The sequence below is a fragment of the Rattus norvegicus genome, unplaced genomic scaffold (assembly GCF_021556685.1).
Source record: "Rattus norvegicus strain SHRSP/BbbUtx unplaced genomic scaffold, alternate assembly SHRSP_T2T unassigned-0000153, whole genome shotgun sequence".
NCBI lineage: Eukaryota > Metazoa > Chordata > Mammalia > Rodentia > Muridae > Rattus > Rattus norvegicus.
In genome coordinates this window covers 45,287-65,232 of record NW_028238874.1, presented here as the reverse complement: position 1 = coordinate 65,232, position 19,946 = coordinate 45,287, and the positions used below count along the sequence as shown (strand labels likewise).

Sequence of the window (19,946 nt, the reverse complement as noted above, 5' to 3'; positions counted from 1 at the left end):
GAGATTCAGAATAGACATGGGCAGGAAGAGATATGGAACAGACCACGGCAGAGGGGTAAAGAGCTAAGCAGCAGGTGGGTCTAAATGGTAGAAGAATGGGGTTAAATTTTAGAGAAGATGAGGGACTGCCCAGTGAAAGGCCTAAGATTCAAACTATGTTCGAATTCTCCATGTCCCATTCACACCTCAGGCAACTCTGTGAAAATAGTACACAATACAGTATTAACATGGCTTTGAGTCTGTGGTTTGGTTACTTTTGGTCACTGTTCCTCAAGACTGCAGGAGAAGGAACAACACACAGGGCAAACACATGAAAACCATGTGCAGCTTAGAGTGGAAAAGATCACTAAGAAGTTTAATGTCACAGCAAAGTCATGTGCTGAAGAGGAGGGTGACATAGTTAAGGAGATGAATGTTATTAACAATAAGCCTCCTGCCTCTGTACTGTACAGATGTGGAAGGTGTCCTCAAGGCAAGACTCTTACCAATTAAAGTTCCAACTTGGAAAAGGGAGCTCAATAGATTTCGTGATCCTACAAAGCAAGTGCATAGGGAAGCTGCTGCAATTGTCATCCAAGCAGGCAGCTGACAGGTCAGTGCACCTCATGTGGCACGGAATTTGGAGGAAAAAAGATTTTAAGATTCAGGATGACATGAACAGGACCAGGCGACTCTCGCATTTATGTTTTTATTATTTGAGGCTTGAATTAGAATGATACTCATAGTCTCATTTTTTTAGTGTTCTTTCATTATTTTATCTACATTTCCAATTTATCTCCCACTCCATGTTCCTCTACATGAGTCTCTCTTCTGTCCCCCACGCCCTCTCCCTATGAGATTTCTCCTCCACCCACCAATTCACTCCTGCCTCAGAGGCCTAAGTTCCAATATCATGGTCCATGAAGCTTCCTCAGAAACAAGGTTCTCCCGTCCCAGTGATCCCAGATAAGCTAGTCCTCTGCTACATATCTACCTGGAGCCATGGGCACACCCTGATTCTTTTATTAGTTACCTTAGTTAAGGTGTCTCTTCACAGCAATAGAGCAGTGACTGACAGGCTTAAATTCACTTTGCATCCCAATTTTTGTCCTTTCTCTTGTTACTTCTCTCCCACAGTTCCTCCCCAATGTCCTCACACCATCTCCTCTGAGAGAGTAGAGGAATATCCCTCAGAGTGTGCCTCCACCAAGACACATCAAGTTTTTGTAGGGCTGGTGCACCTTCTCCCACTGAGGCCAGGGAAGACACCTGAGTTAGGGTATCAGATTTCACAGACAGGCAAACCTTTGGGGATAGCCTCGGCTCCACTTACTTACAACAGGGTATGTAATACTGTATTAAACTTAGTAAGGTTTATTTATCTTCACCTAGCAACTCATCCTGAGGAACAGTGCTCTGGCCTGATGCTTTTGTGTTCAGCCCTATCTTCCTCTTTCTTCTGTGCTTACCACTGTAACACAGGAGAAGCTTCTAATATTCATGTTGCCAGATCTTTCCGGTCTTGGGGGATAATTCTATTCTGAGTTGTATATGGATGTAATATCTTCTTTACGTATGATGAATATATACTTCAGGAAAGGACTGCTTCCTTGTTTCTATTAAGATCTAATATGACTAAAGGATTCTGATTAATATTCCAGAATCGTAGGCCACCAGGTTGGTATGTCATCACTCACTGAAGTGAGGTGAATTTTATAACACCTTTTGGCCACCCACTTTCAATGTCATTATGTGGTATTGCCTTAGGTTCTTTTCTACATTCCCCTGCCTTTGGCTGAGTATATGTTTGAGGTCTCTCTGTGACTGTGCAAAGAAGTAAGAGCTAGGGCTGGTCAACAAAATAAGAAAGTACTTGTTCATCCAAAAACAAAAACAAAAAACAAACAAACAAACAAAAAAAGCTCTAGGGTAAAATATCGGTGCTAGTGCTGAACTGAACTGCCAGAGGTAATTTTTTTTAAAGCAAATAACACTATCTTGGGGCTGATAATATGAATCAAATATCCTGCAACATAAGTTTGCAATGTTGCCTGCATTTTATAAATCAAGTCTGACCACCGTTTTGGTTCTTTCCAATCATGTCTGAGTGCATCATCACGGGAACCCCAAAGAAAATCAGAAATGGGTCCTTGAAGCTGATGCACAGGGCCAGTATAGACCAGAATATTACAGAGGACACCTTGATTCTTAACACAAGGGATCATTTCTCCATCCCTCTTGTCACATAATTTATGACAAGATGTCACCTTTCCTAACCTTAGCTTCTTTTCCTAAGTGCTGCTGAAGGGAAGATTTGGTGTCAAGAGGTCTGGACTCAGACCACAGGAACACTGAATTCATTTAAATAGGTGTAGTTTATTGAATGCACACACCAATACAGTTCAACCAGAGCAACAGCTCACAACTGTGTACTGGACATTGCTAGGCCCAGCTCATTGCAAAATCCACATGGGCTAAAGCACAAGTGCTGGAAATGCTGCTGTCTATGGGCCCTGACTCGGGTCATTTTACACATAATTGTTCCTATTTTCCTTGAATCTAATGGGTCCTATGTGAAGCTCATAGTTGGGGAACTTGTTAAGATTAACAAACCTCGTAACATACAGAATATAACAGGGTATGTGACCTGCACCACACAGTTCAATGTCAGGTTTTTTTTGTTTTTTGTTAGTTTGTTTGTTGGCATCCATGATGTAGAGGCGTATTACAGAACAATAGGAAAGAGCTGGCTGCTGTGTAACAAATTTGCTGCTATTAAGGTAGGTATGGGGGCAAGACCTCAGTAACAGCCCTTAAGATGGGAAGGAGATGATGTGTTTGATACCTGAAAGGAGCTGCCTCAGCTGTGTTTTTCTGCCTGCTCAGTGCCCATTCACCATCACTCTGTCCCTGAAGAGGACCTCAAGGTCTGCCCCCTGCTGCCTGTGAGCCAGGACTAGGCACAGAAAGGCAAGGCCACAGCACTGGTTTCCAATTCCTCAGTAATGCTGGATTTCCAATAATGTACTTGTATACACAAATACAGTGTGGTAAGTTACAATATATACTAATCATTTCTTACATAGGGCAACAGTTGATTGACTACAACTAATTCTATTTTAAAAAAAGAAAAGAAACCTGGCTCTTGTGGAAATATACAAAGAAATATCTACGATGTTGGGCAATGAATTCTGCCATGGACTGAACTCAGAAAAGAGGGGTTGTGAGAAAGATGCATGGTCAAATAGCCCACCAGGTTCACATTGTGTCAACTTGATTTAATCTAATGACAAAGAAGTGGAGTATCTCTGATGGCTTCCTTCTAATCCCTTGAAAGGATCCCTAGGGATTGGCCTCAGTACATCACACTTCTTGATGGGGCAACAACACTCAAGGAAGCTTGAGATTGTCATAGGCACAGTATTATGCTACATATACAGAGTAGATAATACTACGATGTTCAGATGATGATATCCATTTGTATGCACTCTTAAGGTGAACCTAAGGAAAGAGAGATCAAGGTCCTTAGAATGGAAAGATCAGTCCCAGTTTTTTTTTTCTACCATTCCAAACTGAACGACTGGTAGGGAGAAAATGGTAGATAATCGAGAATTGGTGGATGATGCTTTGAATGCCGGTGGGTTTCTGTGCTGGTTTTAGACATGGTCTCAAGTATCCCATGTTGCCCTCTCCCTGGCTGGCCAGGTTCACTTTGAGCTCAGATAAACCTCCTTCCACTTTCCAATAGATAGGCTTACAAGAGTGGCTTCCAAGGACTGTGAGGACAGCATTAGCCTTTGACAGTTGAGGTGTGCAACCCACAACTATAGTTTTAGCCACGTTTTCCCATGTCTACCAGCTATTTCAGAGTGTTGCTGTTCTATGCCTGACAATCGGGGACACAGAAAAATAACCTGATAGAGAGCAAGGACATGGTGATCTCATCCTTACCTCTTCTGTACGTTCTGGATGAGGTTTGTTAAAATTCCAATATTGCAAAAAGCTTTATATAGGGCCCATCACATCAAGGGTCACTATGTACTGTTCTATCTAAAATGTCTAATCAGAACTGATTACCATATAACACTTCCTGCAGTCCTCATATGAGAAACTTGGGATTTTGTTTTGACTTTTTCTTTTCTCTGTCACTCTTATTTTTTGGTATATAAGTTGAGAGAAAGATAGTTAGGGCCATAAATTTGCCCCCAAAATTTGAACTACGGATGTGATCAATCAGTGTTAGTGGGTGCATTCTGTAAAGTATTCATTTTTCACTATGATAGATGCTTTTGTGTTTGGTGTGGTGGCCATTTCCCAGTGTACAGGTGCTGGGACCTTGCTCTATCCACTTAATGATGTTTATAGCCTCATTTTAGACCTTTCTGTGCACCCCCTATATCTCTTGACTATTTTATTTTTCTGATAGAAGCTCATGGTATATCTTACTCAGGCCTGTGAGCAGTGCTCCTTTGGCGACATTGGTGCAGAGAGGAGAACCCCACCACCAGCATGAGGTTCCCTTCACTGGTGTCTCCAATATTGCATTTTCCTCTGCCAACTGGTCTCCACACTTTTCCTAGCACCATAAAGACTTCAACTCTTTCTCCTAAGGAATTTTCTGGCAATTGTCGATTGCTAAGCACATGACTTCATGAGTGTTCCCCTAATACACACGCATGTTGTAACCTACCATGCAGACTATTTCTTGATGTGATTTAAAGCACCTGTACAGAATGAGACAGGAGAACTTTTGACTGCATATTCAAGCTGGTGTGAAATCTCAGGAAGTTTAATGGCTAACATTGGTGAATGAGGACAATGTGAGTTAGTGAGACATTTTGGGGCAAGATATGGAAGGAAACATTCATTTAGATGCATAGGAATTACTAAGGTTTTTTTATAATCAAGCCTTAAGGAAAATTTGGCTTTGGAAGCAGGAGATGCTCAGTGGCTCTGCCCCAGGAAATTCTCCTGGAAAGGGCCCCTCTGCTTATGCTCAGTACAGGGAGAACATTAGCAGGGAGGGAAAGTCTGCTCCCCATGACATCAGCTGTCCCTTCTTGGACATTCTATTGTCTCCTAGAGAGTTCTGGCATCCTCTGTGATGTCACCAGTGTTGTAGTGACAACCAGTGCCCTAGTTTCTCTCAGTCTGAATCTGGCGGTTACACCCTAAGACATGTTTTCCCGTCTTCGCAAGCGTTTTGGGAGGGGGAACGTCGATTGTGGACAGACTAGAGTGAAGGAATCTGGCCTTTCGTCTCAAAGTAATGATGGACAAAGACAGCACTTCTGGGGAATGTTTAGTAAGTTCTGGGCAGTATATTTGGAGCTCCCTGTCAGGGGGGCTGCAGGCTTAGGCTGACCTTTCTAGCAATGGGCCACAGCAACTGGAGCATCTGAAAAGGAATTGAATTTCCATGAACATCACAATTCCTGAAAGTCAGGATTTCAGAACTTTAGTTTCCCCAACCCCACAGGGAGTATATGGTAAGGCCAATGCTATTATACTGTGAATTTCTGGCCTTTACTTTTACAGTGCATTTGTTAGGTTACATTGATATAATAACACGATCAGGAGTCATGGAGGGTCCACCTTTTCTGAGTTTAGACAGGGCAGCAATGTATTTCACTATCATTGCTTCTTTAAATACAGTGGACACCTGACAGTAAGAACAGGGAGAGATTGTGCTCCAGGCAATAACCTTATGTTCTTAGACCTTCTCTGATTTCTTCTAACTGGCAGGGTCATCATTAGCTTTATATATTAGAGGTTGTGTGTTACACACTTGTTTCTAAAATACCAAAACTGTTTGGAACATGTGGACCAAGATTCAGCCTGTAACCTATTGGAACTTCTGGGGCATTTGTTATTTCATATAGGGGAATTGATAAGTCTGTTGAACATGACCTCCCTGGAAATGTGTTTTAAATCCAAAGTTGTTAGCCTAGAGTATCAGGGTAGGACATCTGAGTGTCTCCAATCACTCAAGTTTTGTGAATGGTGAATTTATCATCTGAGTTCTGAAACCACAGGGGTGAGGGTCCTGAAACCAAGCTGTACCCTGGTCAGTTGATGTTAATCCTGGAGAAGCCATCTCCATGGTACATGTAAGCACGTGATGTCCGGCATAGGGCACACCTGGCTGCTTACATCTCTTGGTCTCTATAGAGTAGTGGGAGAACTGAGATCCACTGAGGAGGCCTCTTAAGCATAGACCAATCTCCTAGCAGTGACACTGGGTTCCAGGCTTGTTCTCCTGTTTAGGCCTCACTGAGGTCTATGTACACTCTATGAATTCTCCCCATGCAGGTTCACTTGTGTTCTTCTACCTACAGACGCTGGGAGAAAAACATCATCCCCTGGCACTGCCCTAAGCGAGAAGCAGGCCAAGAAGGAAAAGGAGAGGCTGATTAAAGAGCTGCAGCTCATTACCGAGGAGAGAAATGACCTGAGAGATCGCCTGAGGTTTCTGACAGAGAGATCCATGAAGAACATGTATGAATCGCTCCAAATGCTCTTGTTTCATTCCTGGGTCTGCAAGGTCACCTTCATCTTATCCTATTAAGGTTTTGGGTTCTAGAAAGCTGTGCCTCCCTAACCACCCTGTGCTAAACCTCACCTCCCATATAGAGGAGATTCAGAACCTGACCCTTCCTGAGGAGAGAGATGGACAGTGGACTCGTCTGCTTCCATTTATTGAAAAGCAGAATTTGTGGTCTGAATGAAGAATTCAGGGATAAAGTCAGGGAGAATGAGTTCCCAGTGTGCATTTGCAAAGCCCTTGACATCAGGTGGCTTTGCAAGATTGTAATTGCAGTGAGTTTATGGTGAGTCTCTGTACGTGCTAGGCAGGGGACTGAGTGCTGGAAGATCCAGGCAGCAGCCTGAGGGGCCTGGTCCCGCACTGTTCATCTCAATGCTTGAATAGAAGTTGTCAGGCTCAGGCCTGTTTGTTATTGTCTGTGTGTCTGTGGGAGCCCCTCGGACACAGCAATGGTGCATGCATTTCTCCTGGTTCTCACAGTGCTCTCTGTTTCCATATTTGCTTTTCTCTTTCTCTAACTCTGTTTACATTTCTCTTTTTTTGTGGGTGTGTCTCAGTCTGGGTGTCTGTGTGTGCATACATCCAAATGCATATGCACAACTGTTATATGTTTATATTTCACTCCACACTTGGAATATAGGAGTCTATTTCTTAGCCTGAGTATTTACCTGTAACACATTCATGGTGAAGTGAATGCTTTGTTCTGGGAGCCCCACTGTCAACAGCACAGTTCTTTGCCTACGTGGCCACAATTGTCTGTTTATTTGTATTCCTTGTGCAGATTATAATTTTGTGTTGATATATGGTCTGTTATCGGGACAGGAGAAAAGAAATCACAGGTTTCTGGCTGTGTTGGGTGGGGGAGCATGGAGAGGTGTGGCCTAGGCTCTTGATAGCTCAACTGGCTTGACTGCAGATTTCCTCTTGATTGAACAAAGGGAGCCAGGGAAGCCTCCATCTGGATGCTGAGATTCTGGTGTCCTGGACGCAGAAAAACACGTTTCTGAAGCTGAAGAAGATCCCAATATGTAGAATTCAGAAGGTGTCCTTCCAGGACTGGGGTAATACAGGACCCACCCTGAGTTCATATATTCCTAAATGCCGATGTTCATTGGATTCTATCATTTGGGGCCAGGCCCCACTTCAGGCCAAATCCATATTATGAAGACCTGGAGAGAATGGAGGAGGCGGTCATGTCAATTCTGCACAACTTAGAGATGGAGAACACTGAAGTCCATGAGAACAGCCATAAGCTGAAGAAGGAGATTACCTTCTCTAGGTAAGTCCTGGTCAGAAAGGCTATCACCTGTGGAATGGCCATTTCTGATTTCTTTGTTCTGGATTGGACGGTCTTCAGCTCTGGTTCTATCTCTTGTGCTGTTTACACATCAGTGTGCCAGGGTCATTAGGACTCAGTTTTCAGTTCCACAAAAGACTGTTACTCATCCCAGGATTGTCTAGGCATCTTCAGAAGGCTCTAGATAGAACAGCACTGATTGAAGTCAGCAGAAGGTTATTAGGCTGACCTGGACCTACGGTGTCATACCAGGTTTTACAAAACTCAGTGTGTGGACCACATGGTTAGCATGACCTTCTCTTGGTTCTACTGACCTCCTTTGAGGGTGTTGGCCCACTACTAATTGATGTTGCCCTCATGCATTGGGCTTTCATGGATAGATGAAGATCCATGTTCTTTTTGAGAGATGTGGACACTAATTGGTGCTCCGGCCAAACAAACAATTTATTCTTCCCCGAATTAACTCTTTGTGTTTTGTGCAGGAGCATTATATGTATCAAGATGTATTTTATTAAGTCTTCATGGGTACCTGGGACCTGGTAGACTTAGTGGGACTTGGGAGTAGGAATGGGAGAAAGGGGCAGCATGATCTTACTATGCAGACTGTATTTCCAGAAACCTGCTCAGCCAGCTCCTGATGGAAAACACATGTAGGAAGAAGTTGGTCCCACTGAAGCAGGAGAGCAAGGAGAGACATCTTGAGTGTGCACTGAACCAGAAATATTTGGTTGACTTCAGCAAGAAAGATAAAGACCAGCAACGTCCAGACCCAGCATCATCTGGTAGGGACGAGTAGCTGTGTTAGCTTAACAATATCTGATAAAATTTGCCAATTTGATACATCTGTGCTTTTTCCTACCACCTTACTAATTTACACTCACAACCAGCCAACCACCTCATGTATGGAATTGTTCATTGCTCTGCCTATGCACAAGTATTCTGGGAAGCCAACCACTTTTCAGAAACTGAATTATTTTGCAAGTATATTTTGCTGCTCTTTTTGAAGCTGCATTATAGAAATGGTGACAGATCAATAACATATCACATTATTGCACATGCACGTGATAGATTGGATGCTATGTAGAGTTTTGAACATGTTCTTGGTTCTTGACAAATGACAAGTGGTCATGTGACTTCTTGTGTAGGAAGCACCTTTCTGGGATAAGAACTAAGTGCAAATGTCAAATTAGTACTTGTCATTGGCTTTAACCTTGGTGACATATGGACATCTCCTTTCTTCCTGCAACCCAATGAGGTCCCTTCCATTGCCCTGTTCTTGGTTTGCACTGGTATAAGTCTGGGTCCCATATTGTCAGCCCACATTACTGTGAGGCTTGCTGGAGATTTTGCCCTGCCCACAGAGTTAGCAACAATGATATCAGTTAAAAGGTCCATGTTAATTGTCCAATAGAACTGAGGTGGTAGAAGGCAGCATTCTGACAGCTGGCTTGCGTTTCACCACCAAATCAGTGTCTGAAAAACTGCCTTCCTCTCCCAGGTCTCAGAAAGTGCAAGAGAGATGGAATTGGACACACGCCAGTAAGAGAGCTTCCTGAGGAATAAGTTGCTTTCTCAGGAGTCCCTGATGACAAACATCGTGAATGGTAACAACATTTTTTGGATGAGTATTCTTCCTCAGAGTTAATTTGTCATTTCTTAGAGACACTAAATTTATATAACACTAAGCCAGCCTGACTGATTGAGGTCTTACTCACTTTCTTCTTCAGAAAACAGCACTTGAGAAACAACTTGGGGGACCACCTTTCATTATGTGTGCTAGAGGAGAAACAGCAATACATCTGTGCTTCTAAATGTTCGTTAAGAATATGCTTTTAGAAATATTTTTGTTATGATTTTAATTGAAGTTTTCTTTTTGTTGTTTCATATTTATATGTTCTTGTTACTATTTTTACTTTCAAACATTTTTAAATATTTTTATTCATTTTAATCCTGTTTTGTTGTAAAAATGTATTTGTTATGAATAAAAATTGAATTCTATCTCTTGACTCTTAAGACCATCATTCTTACTCAAGGGTTCTGTCCCTTCCTGTGGACCTAGAACTGACAGCTACAGATGGATCTCTGCATGTTCCATGGAGCCTGAGCTAATAAGAGAATTCAAAGTCACCAAGGGATACCCAGTGTGATAGTGTCTTTTGTGTGGAGAATGTGGCTGTGTCTTGGACACACACATTGTGATGTAATCAATGACACACTTTACCCAATTGTTAGGGTCCATGTGGTTCCTCTGAGAGAGCAGCAGTTTCTTTACCCTGTGAGTCATCACCACATCTCCTGCAGGTGGCTTTTGTTATTCCACATGAGGTGCTGTATTAGGTGGACAGGATCACCTCCAATTAAATAGAGAGATCTCAGGAGATGTGTGTTCACAGGGAACTTACTGAGCTGTGCATGCTCAACGTGTTAGGTTGTCAGGCATCCCTACAGGGCTCTGGTGTCCCCACTGCTCAGTGTGGGTCAGGATCATCCTCCAGCATCACTTAGTTTCCTTATTAGAGCAGATCTTTCACCTGTTATCTATGATGACCACATGTATTCTGCACATCTGATAAAATACAGAACTGAAACTAGCTTCATGTAGGCCAGCTTGGCATAATCAGTTTTTTGATTGTTAACAAGAAAATTATTTTAATCTGAGCCATTTAGGGAGGATCCTCCAGAGCATCCATAGTGAATGTAGCCTGCAGCTATGAACACAGGTTTCTTTTGGAGAGGAGGCCTGTGCAAGCCCAGAACCTAGGTGGGACAGTTCAAGCTACCCTTTTTCCATGGCCAATCTGGGATCGTATTGGGAATGTATTTTTTCCAGGTGATTGATTTCCAATATGGAATTGAACTAACTTACTGAGAGTGGAGGTGACTCAGAGAGTTAAAGTACACAAGGACCAATCCAGAATGTCCACAAAAGCTTGCTGTCACCCCAGGGCTTTTAAAAGCTCAGCAGCTAGAGAAGAAATGTAGTATTTGGTTATTCTCATGCTTGGGTCTAGTCATTCATTATAAGCTGACCATGACACAAAAAGAGTCATCTGTGTCACAATAGAAGCTAGTTGTAACTAGATTCACACCACACTATCACATTACTACCGTATTTGAGGTTCTCCATTACTATCTAAGACCCTGGAAGAGGCCTGGGTCTTGCTACACAAACTCATGATTTATGTCTTCATGACACTGTGTGCTTTGTTCTGTTAATGCTACCATTGGCATACAATACCTTGGATACTTTGTGCTGACATCTGTGACATGAGACAATAGTTCATGTCATCCTAACCTGAATAAACTGTCCTTAGAGTACAGTGTAGTGGGAGGGGCCTTCTTTTCCTGTGAGATAGCAAAACATTACCACTCTTCAGTCAAGTCTGTCAGCCATTGTCCAGTGCCTGTCTTGAGATGTCCACCTTTTCAGCTGAGAGTCTTCATCCAGGCTGCTCTGTAATTCTGTAGAAGATTAATAGGGTTCCAGCCCTAGGATTTAATTCAGTGTGACTGCACTTGCCGAACATGCTCAAAGCCCTGTGTTCCTCCCTAGCCCTCTGTGCTTTAGAGAAAGAAAATAAAGAACCACATTGCACTTGAAGTTTCTCCTCCAACAAAAGGAGAGCCTGCACAGGGCCTTTAAATAACTCTAAGCCCCAGCTTTCCCACAGCTCCCTCCATCAATTCCATTATTGGTGTGTTTTCATTACTTCTCACTTTCTTCTGTATGTGCAAAGAATGTGCACCATGTCAGTAAAGTGTGTGTGTGTGTGTGTGTGTGTGTGTGTGTGTGTGTGTGTGTGTAGTCCCTAATGAAAACTGTCGAGGTGCATGCAGACTCATGCTACTGCTGTCCCATGGCACCTTGCAGGGAACACTGAATTGGTGGGCTACTTTAATACAGCCTAAACCAGGCTATGCATGGTTTTCAGTAAGATTTGACATCATTACCACTACAGAGAGCAGAAACAGCTCAGAAGTTACATGTTGCTGTTAACAAGATGAGGCCAAACCTCATCCCATAGAATGTCAGGTACGATTTGATGGCAGGAAATTAATTCAGGGCTCAAATCAAATCAGTCAATTACAAATAAAGTGAAAAATACAAAGAGTCAAGAGAATCAAGTACTGTGTGTTGGGTTTTTTGTTTGTTTTATTTTTTTTTTGTTTCTTTTTTTGTATTTTTGTTGAGAAGATCAACCAGAGAGGCAACCCCTTCCTCAAACAAACTGCACACCAGAGACAATACCTAAATTGACACAATTAGAAATGAAAGGGGGATCTAACAATAGACAATGAACAAATTCAACAACCATTAGGTCTTACCTCAAAAACCTTTACTCCAGAAAACTGAAAATCTATTTGATATTGGTATTTTCTAGACAGATAACAATTACCAACATAAACACAGATCTGGGAAGGTACATGGATAATTCTCAGAAGAAAATAGATACAGTCAGTATAGTTTGCCCCTCCAAAAATTAAAAAGCGAAATCTCAGGCCATATGGCTTTAATGCAGAATCCTATCAGACTTTTAATGAAGACCTAATAACAGTAGTGCTTCAATTATTCCACTATATTGAAAGAGAAGGAACAATGTCAAACTCCTTCTCTGAGGCCATAATCAACCTGGTGTCTAAACCAGACAAGGAGCTCCCTACAGAGAGTGTAAGCCAGCCAGGGTGCCAGGGTGAGTGCTCATGGTGGGAGAGACTAGGAGAGGTGCTGTGGCCTTGGTGTGTACAGGCTTAGGGCTGGGGCAGGGTGCCTGGTGAGTGTCTGTGGCCACTTGAGCTGGGTCCCAGTGGGTGCCCAGGGAGGTCACAGGCCAGTTGTGCATCTTCTACCTGTCTGCGGGGCTTCTGGCCCAGCCAAGCACAGCCTTCATCCTGGACATCCACAAGGACAATGAAATCAGGAAATGGGGGGATCCCCTGAGACTCTCTGGCTTCTTTCGCCCTCCACTTGCAGTTGCAGCCAGAGGAAAAGCAGCTGTGAGTTCCCCAACTCTTCCCTACCACTCAGGTCTCCATGCTTTCCCACTCCAGAGAGAAGGAGGGCAGGGCGAGCTCTGCTGCTGCCTGTTCCATGCACCCAAAGCCTATCTTGTGGCTGGAGGTCACTGCTTGCCCCTGACCCTGCCCCTGACCATGAACTTGCCCCTCCCCCTACTCCTGACCCTGCCCCTGCCCTAGGCACCTAGGGGAAGTGAGGAGAGCCTGAGGGACAGACCCCAGGTCAGGACCCCCAGAGGCTTGTGTCTCCCTTTTCCTAGAAGTGTTATCCTCAATTCTCCACACTGGGTTTCATTTGCCAGGAACTGGTAGTTGGAGGGCTTTGCTGAGCCTGGGGTAGTGGTGGTACTTATGATTGAGGGAAGTCTTTCAGGGAGATGGAGGCCTTTCTCAAACTCTCTGAAATCAGTTACCCTCCCTGGTTTGAGAGCCCTGGGAAAGTTGAGAAGCCACTTTTCCCTGTCTTGTGTGACTTTACCTGCAGGGTGGGCTCTCCTGCAGGAGACACTTTCACAGGCTTCTTTAAAAGCACCTTTTCCTCAGATCCAGATCAGCTGTGAAAACAGGCTTCTCCATGTCAGGGTGAGAGCTCCCCCTCCCAGCTCAGAGCTACAACTCCTTAGGATCCTCCAGTCACAATGCTGGGTGGGTCCCATGGAGGAGTTAGAGCAAAGTGCCCCTTCTGAGAGTTGACTTCTGAGAAGAACAGACCTGAGAGAACAAAGTGCATCCCAGGGGAGAAAAGAGGCCTGAATGATTTTAAATTGGAGAAAAACCCCATATCCACCATCTAACAACCTTAGGGTTTGTGCATGTGTGGACTTCAGAACCTTAAGGTCAGATTTTCTGATAACAGCTGCTAGGTGAAGCTGAAGTCTACTGTGGGTGGGATTGTCCCAGGCAGGGAGGGGATCTGACTCTGCAGGCCTGGCCAGCTTCTTCATTCTCCTGAAACTAAGTGTTGGTCAGCTGTAAATCTGAAGTGAGAGTTGGTTTTTGTCAACTCAAAGGGATGACATTTCAAGTCTCACACATTATGGGAGAGAGACACATATACCCACGGGTGATTTGAACTTACTTCTGTAGAAGTGACTGGGAGCCAACAGAGGGAAAACATTCTCACCTTTAGGATTCTGTCTGTATCAGAGACTACAGGGACTGGCTTCCTGGACAGACATGGCCAAGCAGACACACCGTGTAATGGGGAAAAACTGAGGTAAGAAATGTCCTGGGGACAGTGATTTCAGATTGTGCCTTTACCCAGGAATCTCTGTTGCCATTAAGGCAAGCGGCCTTGGGCCTGCTAACTTGTCACTATGTCAGGGTGTCTCTGCTCTTACACCTGCATCAGGACCGTCTTAGATGAAGGCTTCTCTTTAAAAAAAATGTATATAATGCAATGTTTCTCAAACTCTGGGCTACGACCACTCACAAAGAATGTATATCAGATACCTTGCACATTATGACTTATAAGAGTAGCAATATTAGTTATGAAGTAGTACTGAAATAATTTTATGGTGGGAGTCATCACAGCATGAAGCACTGTATTACAGGTGTGCAGCACTAGGAGTGTTGAGAAGCACGGCCATAGAATCTGACAGATGGGAGCAGACCAGAAAATATTCCTCCATTCACATAACAATTAAAACCCTAAATGCTCAGATCAAGAAAGAATATTAAAAGGGGTAAGGTATAAATATGCAGTAACAAATGAATTCAGACCTATCTGAATTACACCAGACTTCTCTCTCTCTTTTTTTTTTTTTTTTTTTTATTAACTTGAGTATTTCTTATATACATTTCGAGTGTTATTCCCTTTCCCGGTTTCCGGGCAAACATCCTCCTCCCTCCTCCCCTTCTTTATGGGTGTTCCCCTCCCCATCTTCCTCCCCTTGCCGCCCTCCCCCCAACAATCTAGTTCACTGGGGGTTCAGTCTTAGCAGGACCCAGGGCTACCCCTTCCACTGGTGCTCTTACTAGGATATTCATTGCTACCTATGAAGTCAGAGTCCAGGGTCAGTCCATGTATACTCTTTAGGTAGTGGCTTAGTCCCTGGAAGCTCTGGTTGCTTGGCATTCTTGTTCATAAGGGGTCTCGAGCACCTTCAAGCTCTTCCAGTTCTTTCTCTGATTCCTTCAACGGGGGTCCTATTCTCAATTCAGTGGTTGCTGCTGGCATCCGCCTCTGTGTTTGCTGTATTCTGGCTGTGTCTCTCGGGAAAGATCTACATCCCGCTCCTGTCGGCCTGCACTTCTTTGCTTCATCCATCTTGTCTAATTGGATGGCTGTATATGTATGGGCCACATGTGGGGCAGGCTCTGATTGGGTGTTCCTTCTGTCTCTGTTTTAATCTTTGCCTCTCTATTCCCTGCCAAGGGTATTCTTGTTCCCCTTTTAAAGAAGGAGTGAAGCATTCACATTTTGATCATCTGTCTTGAGTTTCATTTGTTCTAGGCATCTAGGGTAATTCAAGCATTTGGGCTAATAGCCACTTATCAATGAGTGCATACCATGTATGTCTTTCTGTGATTGGGTTAGCTTACTCAGGATGATATTTTCCAGTTCCAACCATTTGCCTACGAATTTCATAAAGCCGTTGTTTTTGATAGCTGAGTAATATTCCATTGTGTAGATGTACCACATTTTCTGTATCCATTCCTCTGTTGAAGGGCATCTGGGTTCTTTCCAGCTTCTGGCTATTATAAATAAGGCTGCGATGAACATAGTGGAGCACGTGTCTTTTTTATATGTTGGGGCGTCTTTTGGGTGTATGCCCAAGAGAGGTATACCTGGATCCTCAGGTAGTTCAATGTCCAATTTTCTGAGAAACCTCCAACTGATTTCCAGAATGGTTGTACCAGTCTGCCTCCCACCAACAATGGAGGAGTGTTCCTCTTTCTCTGCATCCTCGCCAGCATCTGCTGTCACCTGAGTTTTTGATCTTAGCCATTCTCACTGGTGTGAGGTGAAATCTCGGGGTTGTTTTGATTTGCATTTCCCTTATGACTAAAGATGTTGAACATTTCTTTAGGTTTTTCTCAGCCATTCAGTATTCCTCAGCTGTGAATTCTTTGTTTAGCTCTGAACCCCATTTTTTAATAGGGTTATTTGTCTCCCTGCGGTCTAACTTCTTGAGTTCTTTGTATATTTTGGATATAAGGCCTCTATCTGTTGTAGGATTGGTAAAGATCTTTTCCCAATCTGTTGGTTGCCGTTTTGTCCTAACCACAGTGTCCTTTGTCTTACAGAAGCTTTGCAGTTTTATGAGATCCCATTTATTGATTATTGATCTTAGAGCATAAGCCATTGGTGTTTTGTTCAGGAAATTTTTTCCAGTGCCCATGTGTTCCAGATGCTTCCCTAGTTTTTCTTCTATTAGTTTCAGTGTATCTGGTTTGATGTGGAGGTCCTTGATCCACTTGGACTTAAGCTTTGTACAGGGTGATAAGCATGGATCGATCTGCATTCTTCTACATGTTGACCTCCAGTTGAACCACCACCATTTGCTAAAAAATGCTATCTTTTTTCCATTTGATGGTTTTGGCTCCTTTGTCAAAAATCAAAGTGCCCATAAGTGTGTGGTTCATTTCTGGGTCTTCAATTCTGTTCCATTGTTCTATCTGTCTGTCTCTGTAACAATACCATGCAGTTTTTATCACTATTGCTCTGTAATACTGCTTGAGTTCAGGGATAGTGATTCCCCCTGAAGTCCTTTTATTGTTGAGGATAGTTTTAGCTATCCTGGGTATTTGCTATTCCAGATGAATTTGCAAATTGTTCTGTCTAACTCTTTGAAGAATTGGATTGGTATTTTGATGGGGATTGCATTGAATCTGTAGATCGCTTTTGGTAAAATGGCCATTTTTACTATATTAATCCTGCCAATCCATGTGCATGGGAGATCTTTCCATCTTCTGAGGATTTCTTCAATTTCTTTCTTCAGAGTCTTGAAGTTCTTATTGTACAAATCTTTTACTTGCTTGGTTAAAGTCAGACCGAGGTACTTTATATTATTTTGGTCTATTATGAAGGGTGTCGTTTCCCTAATTTCTTTCTCGGCTTGTTTCTCTTTTGTGTAGAGGAAGGCTACTGATTTATTTGAGTTAATTTTATACCCAGCCACTTTGCTGAAGTTGTTTATCAGCTTTAGTAGTTCTCTGGTGGAACTTTTGGGATTACATAAATATACTATCATATCATCTGCAAATAGTGATATTTTGACTTCTTCTTTTCCGATCCGTATCCCCTTGACCTCCTTTTGTTGTCTGATTGCTCTGGCTAAAACTTCAAGAACTATATTGAATAAGTAGGGAGAGAGTGGGCAGCCTTGTCTAGTCCCTGATTTTAGTGGGATTGCTTCAAGTTTCTCTCCATTTAGTTTAATGTTAACAACTGGTTTGCTGTATATGGCTTTTACTATGTTTAGGTATGGGCCTTGAATTCCTATTCTTTCCAGGACTTTTATCATGAAGGGGTGTTGAATTTTGTCAAATGCTTTCTCAGCATCTAATGAAATGATCATGTGGTTTTGTTCTTTCAGTTTGTTTATATAATGGATCATGTTGATGGTTTTCCGTATATTAAACCATCCCTGCATGCCTGGGATGAAGCCTACTTGATCATGGTGGATGATTGTTTTGATGTGCTCTTGGATTCAGTTTGCCAGAATTTTATTGAGTATTTTTGCGTCGATATTCATAAGGGAAATTGGTCTGAAGTTCTCTTTCTTTGTTGTGTCTTTGTGTGGTTTAGGTATAAGAGTAATTGTGGCTTCGTAGAAGGTATTCGGAAGTGATCCATCTGTTTCAATTTTGTGGAATAGTTTGGATAATATTGGTATGAGGTCTTCTATGAAGGTTTGATAGAATTCTGCACTAAACCCGTCTGGACCTGGGATCTTTTTGGTTGGGAGAACTTTAATGACTGCTTCTATTTCCTTAGGAGTTATGGGGTTGTTTAACTGGTTTATCTGTTCCTGATTTAACTTCGGTACCTGGTATCTGTCTAGGAAATTGTCCATTTCCTGTAGATTTTCAAGTTTTGTTGAATATAGGTTTTTATAGTAAGATCTGATGATTTTTTGAATTTCCTCTGAATCTGTTGTTATGTCTCCCTTTTCATTTCTGATTTTGTTAATTTGGATGCATTCTCTGTGTCCTCTCGTTAGTCTGGCTAAGGGTTTATCTATCTTTTTGATTTTCTCAAAGAACCAACTTTTGGTTCTGTTGATTCTTTCTATGGTCCTTTTTGTTTCTACTTGGCTGATTTCTGCTCTGAGTTTGATTATTTCCTGCCTTCTACTCCTCCTGGGTGTATTTGCTTCTTTTTGTTCTAGAGCTTTTAGGTGTGCTGTCAAGCTGCTGACATATGCTCTTTCCTGTTTCTTTCTGCAGGCACCCAGCGCTATGAGTTTTCCTCTTAGCACAGCTTTCATATTTCCCATAAGTTTGGGTATGTTGTACCTTCATTTACACTAAATTCTAAAAAAGTTTTTAATTTCTTTCTTTATTTCTTCCTTGACCAGGTTATCATTGAGTAGAGCATTGTTCAATTTCCACGTATATGTGGGCATTCTTCCTTGATTGTTATTGAAGAACAGTTTTAGGCCGTGGTGGTCCGATAGCACGCATGGGATTATTTCTATCTTTCTGTACCTGTTGAGGCCCGTTTTTTGACCAATTATATGGTCAATTTTGGAGAAAGTACCATGAGGAGCTGAGAAGAAGGTATATCCTTTTGCTTTAGGATAGAATGTTCTATAAATATCCGTTAAGTCCATTTGGCTCATGACTTCTCTTAGTCTGTCTACATCTCTGTTTAATTTCTGTTTCCATGATCTGTCCATTGATGAGAGTGGGGTGTTGAAATCTCCCACTATTATTGTGTGAGGTGCAATGTGTGTTTTGAGCTTTAGTAAGGTTTGTTTTACATATGTAGGTGCCCTTGTATTTGGGGCATAGATATTTAGGATTGAGAGTTCATCTTGGTGGATTTTTCCTTTGATGAATATGAAGTGTCCTTCCTTATATTTTTTGATGACTTTTAATTGAAAATTGATTTTATTTGATATTAGAATGGCTACTCCAGCTTGCTTCTTCTGACCATTTGCTTGGAAAATTGTTTTCCAGCCTTTCACTCTGAGGTAATGTCTGTCTTTGTCTCTGAGGTGTGTTTCCTGTAGGCAGCAGAATGCAGGGTCCTCGTTGCGTATCCAGTTTGTTAATCTATGTCTTTTTATTGGGGAGTTGAGGCCATTGATGTTGAGAGATATTAAGGAATAGTGATTATTGCTTCCCGTTATATTCATATTTGGATGTGAGGTTATGTTTGTGTGCTTTCATTCTCTTTGTTTGTTGCCAAGACAATTAGTTTCTTGCTTATTCTAGGGTATAGCTTGCCTCCTTATGTTGGGCTTTACCATTTATTATCCTTTGTAGTGCTGGATTTGTAGAAAGATATTGTGTAAATTCGGTTTTGTCATGGAATATCTTGGTTTCTACATCTATGTTAATTGAGAGTTTTGCAGGATACAGTAACCTGGGCTGGCATTTGTGTTCTCTTAGGGTCTGTATGACATCAGTCCAGGATCTTCTGGCCTTCATAGTTTCTGGCGAGAAGTCTGGTGTGATTCTCATAGGTCTGCCTTTATATGTTACTTGACCTTTTTCCCTTACTGCTTTTAATATTCTTTCTTTATTTTGTGCATTTGGTGTTTTGACTATTATGTGACGGGAGGTGTTTCTTTTCTGGTCCAATCTATTTGGAGTTCTGTAGGCTTCTTGTATCCCTATGGGTGTCTCTTTTTTTAGGTTAGGGAAGTTTTCTTCTATGATTTTGTTGAAGATATTTACTGGTCCTTTGAGCTGGGAGTCTTCACTCTCTTCTATACCTATTATCCTTAGGTTTGATCTTCTCATTGAGTCCTGGATTTCCTGTATGTTTTGGACCAGTAGCTTTTTCCGCTTTACATTATCTTTGACAGTTGAGTCAATTATTTCTAAAAATATGGAACGCTTCACGAATTTGCGTGTCATCCTTGCGCAGGGGCCATGCTAATCTTCTCTGTATCGTTCCAATTTTATTATATGTGCTGCCGAAGCGAGCAC

The 19,946-nt window shown here is 42.3% G+C and overlaps 1 protein-coding gene and 1 non-coding gene across 2 annotated transcripts; one reads left to right on the top strand and one right to left on the bottom strand.

The window, feature by feature from the left end:
• Positions 1–5,127: 5,127 nt before the first annotated feature.
• LOC147997414 (disks large homolog 5-like) lies at positions 5,128–9,821 on the top strand. Its single transcript, XM_087601592.1, has 6 exons — positions 5,128–5,284; positions 6,318–6,477; positions 7,662–7,805; positions 8,439–8,605; positions 9,322–9,427; positions 9,551–9,821. The coding sequence occupies exons 1-5, from the start codon at positions 5,158–5,160 to the stop codon at positions 9,384–9,386; spliced, it is 663 nt and encodes a 220-aa protein (XP_087457718.1). The 5' UTR covers positions 5,128–5,157; the 3' UTR covers positions 9,387–9,427; positions 9,551–9,821.
• A 10,018-nt stretch (positions 9,822–19,839) lies between these two features.
• On the bottom strand, positions 19,840–19,946 carry LOC147997413 (U6 spliceosomal RNA). The gene has a single exon (XR_015647898.1). It is a non-coding gene; the product is annotated as a U6 spliceosomal RNA (small nuclear RNA).

What these genes read in the sequence shown, in the direction of transcription:
- LOC147997414 (XM_087601592.1), top strand. Translation starts at nt 5,158, where the DNA reads ATGTTTTCCCGTCTTCGCAAGCGTTTTGGGAGGGGGAACGTCGATTGT. An exon ending in GAGAGATCCATGAAGAACAT is followed by an intron (nt 6,478 to 7,661) that starts GTATGAATCGCT and finishes ATTTGGGGCCAG; the next exon opens with GCCCCACTTCAGGCCAAATC. An exon ending in TCCAGACCCAGCATCATCTG is followed by an intron (nt 8,606 to 9,321) that starts GTAGGGACGAGT and finishes TTCCTCTCCCAG; the next exon opens with GTCTCAGAAAGTGCAAGAGA.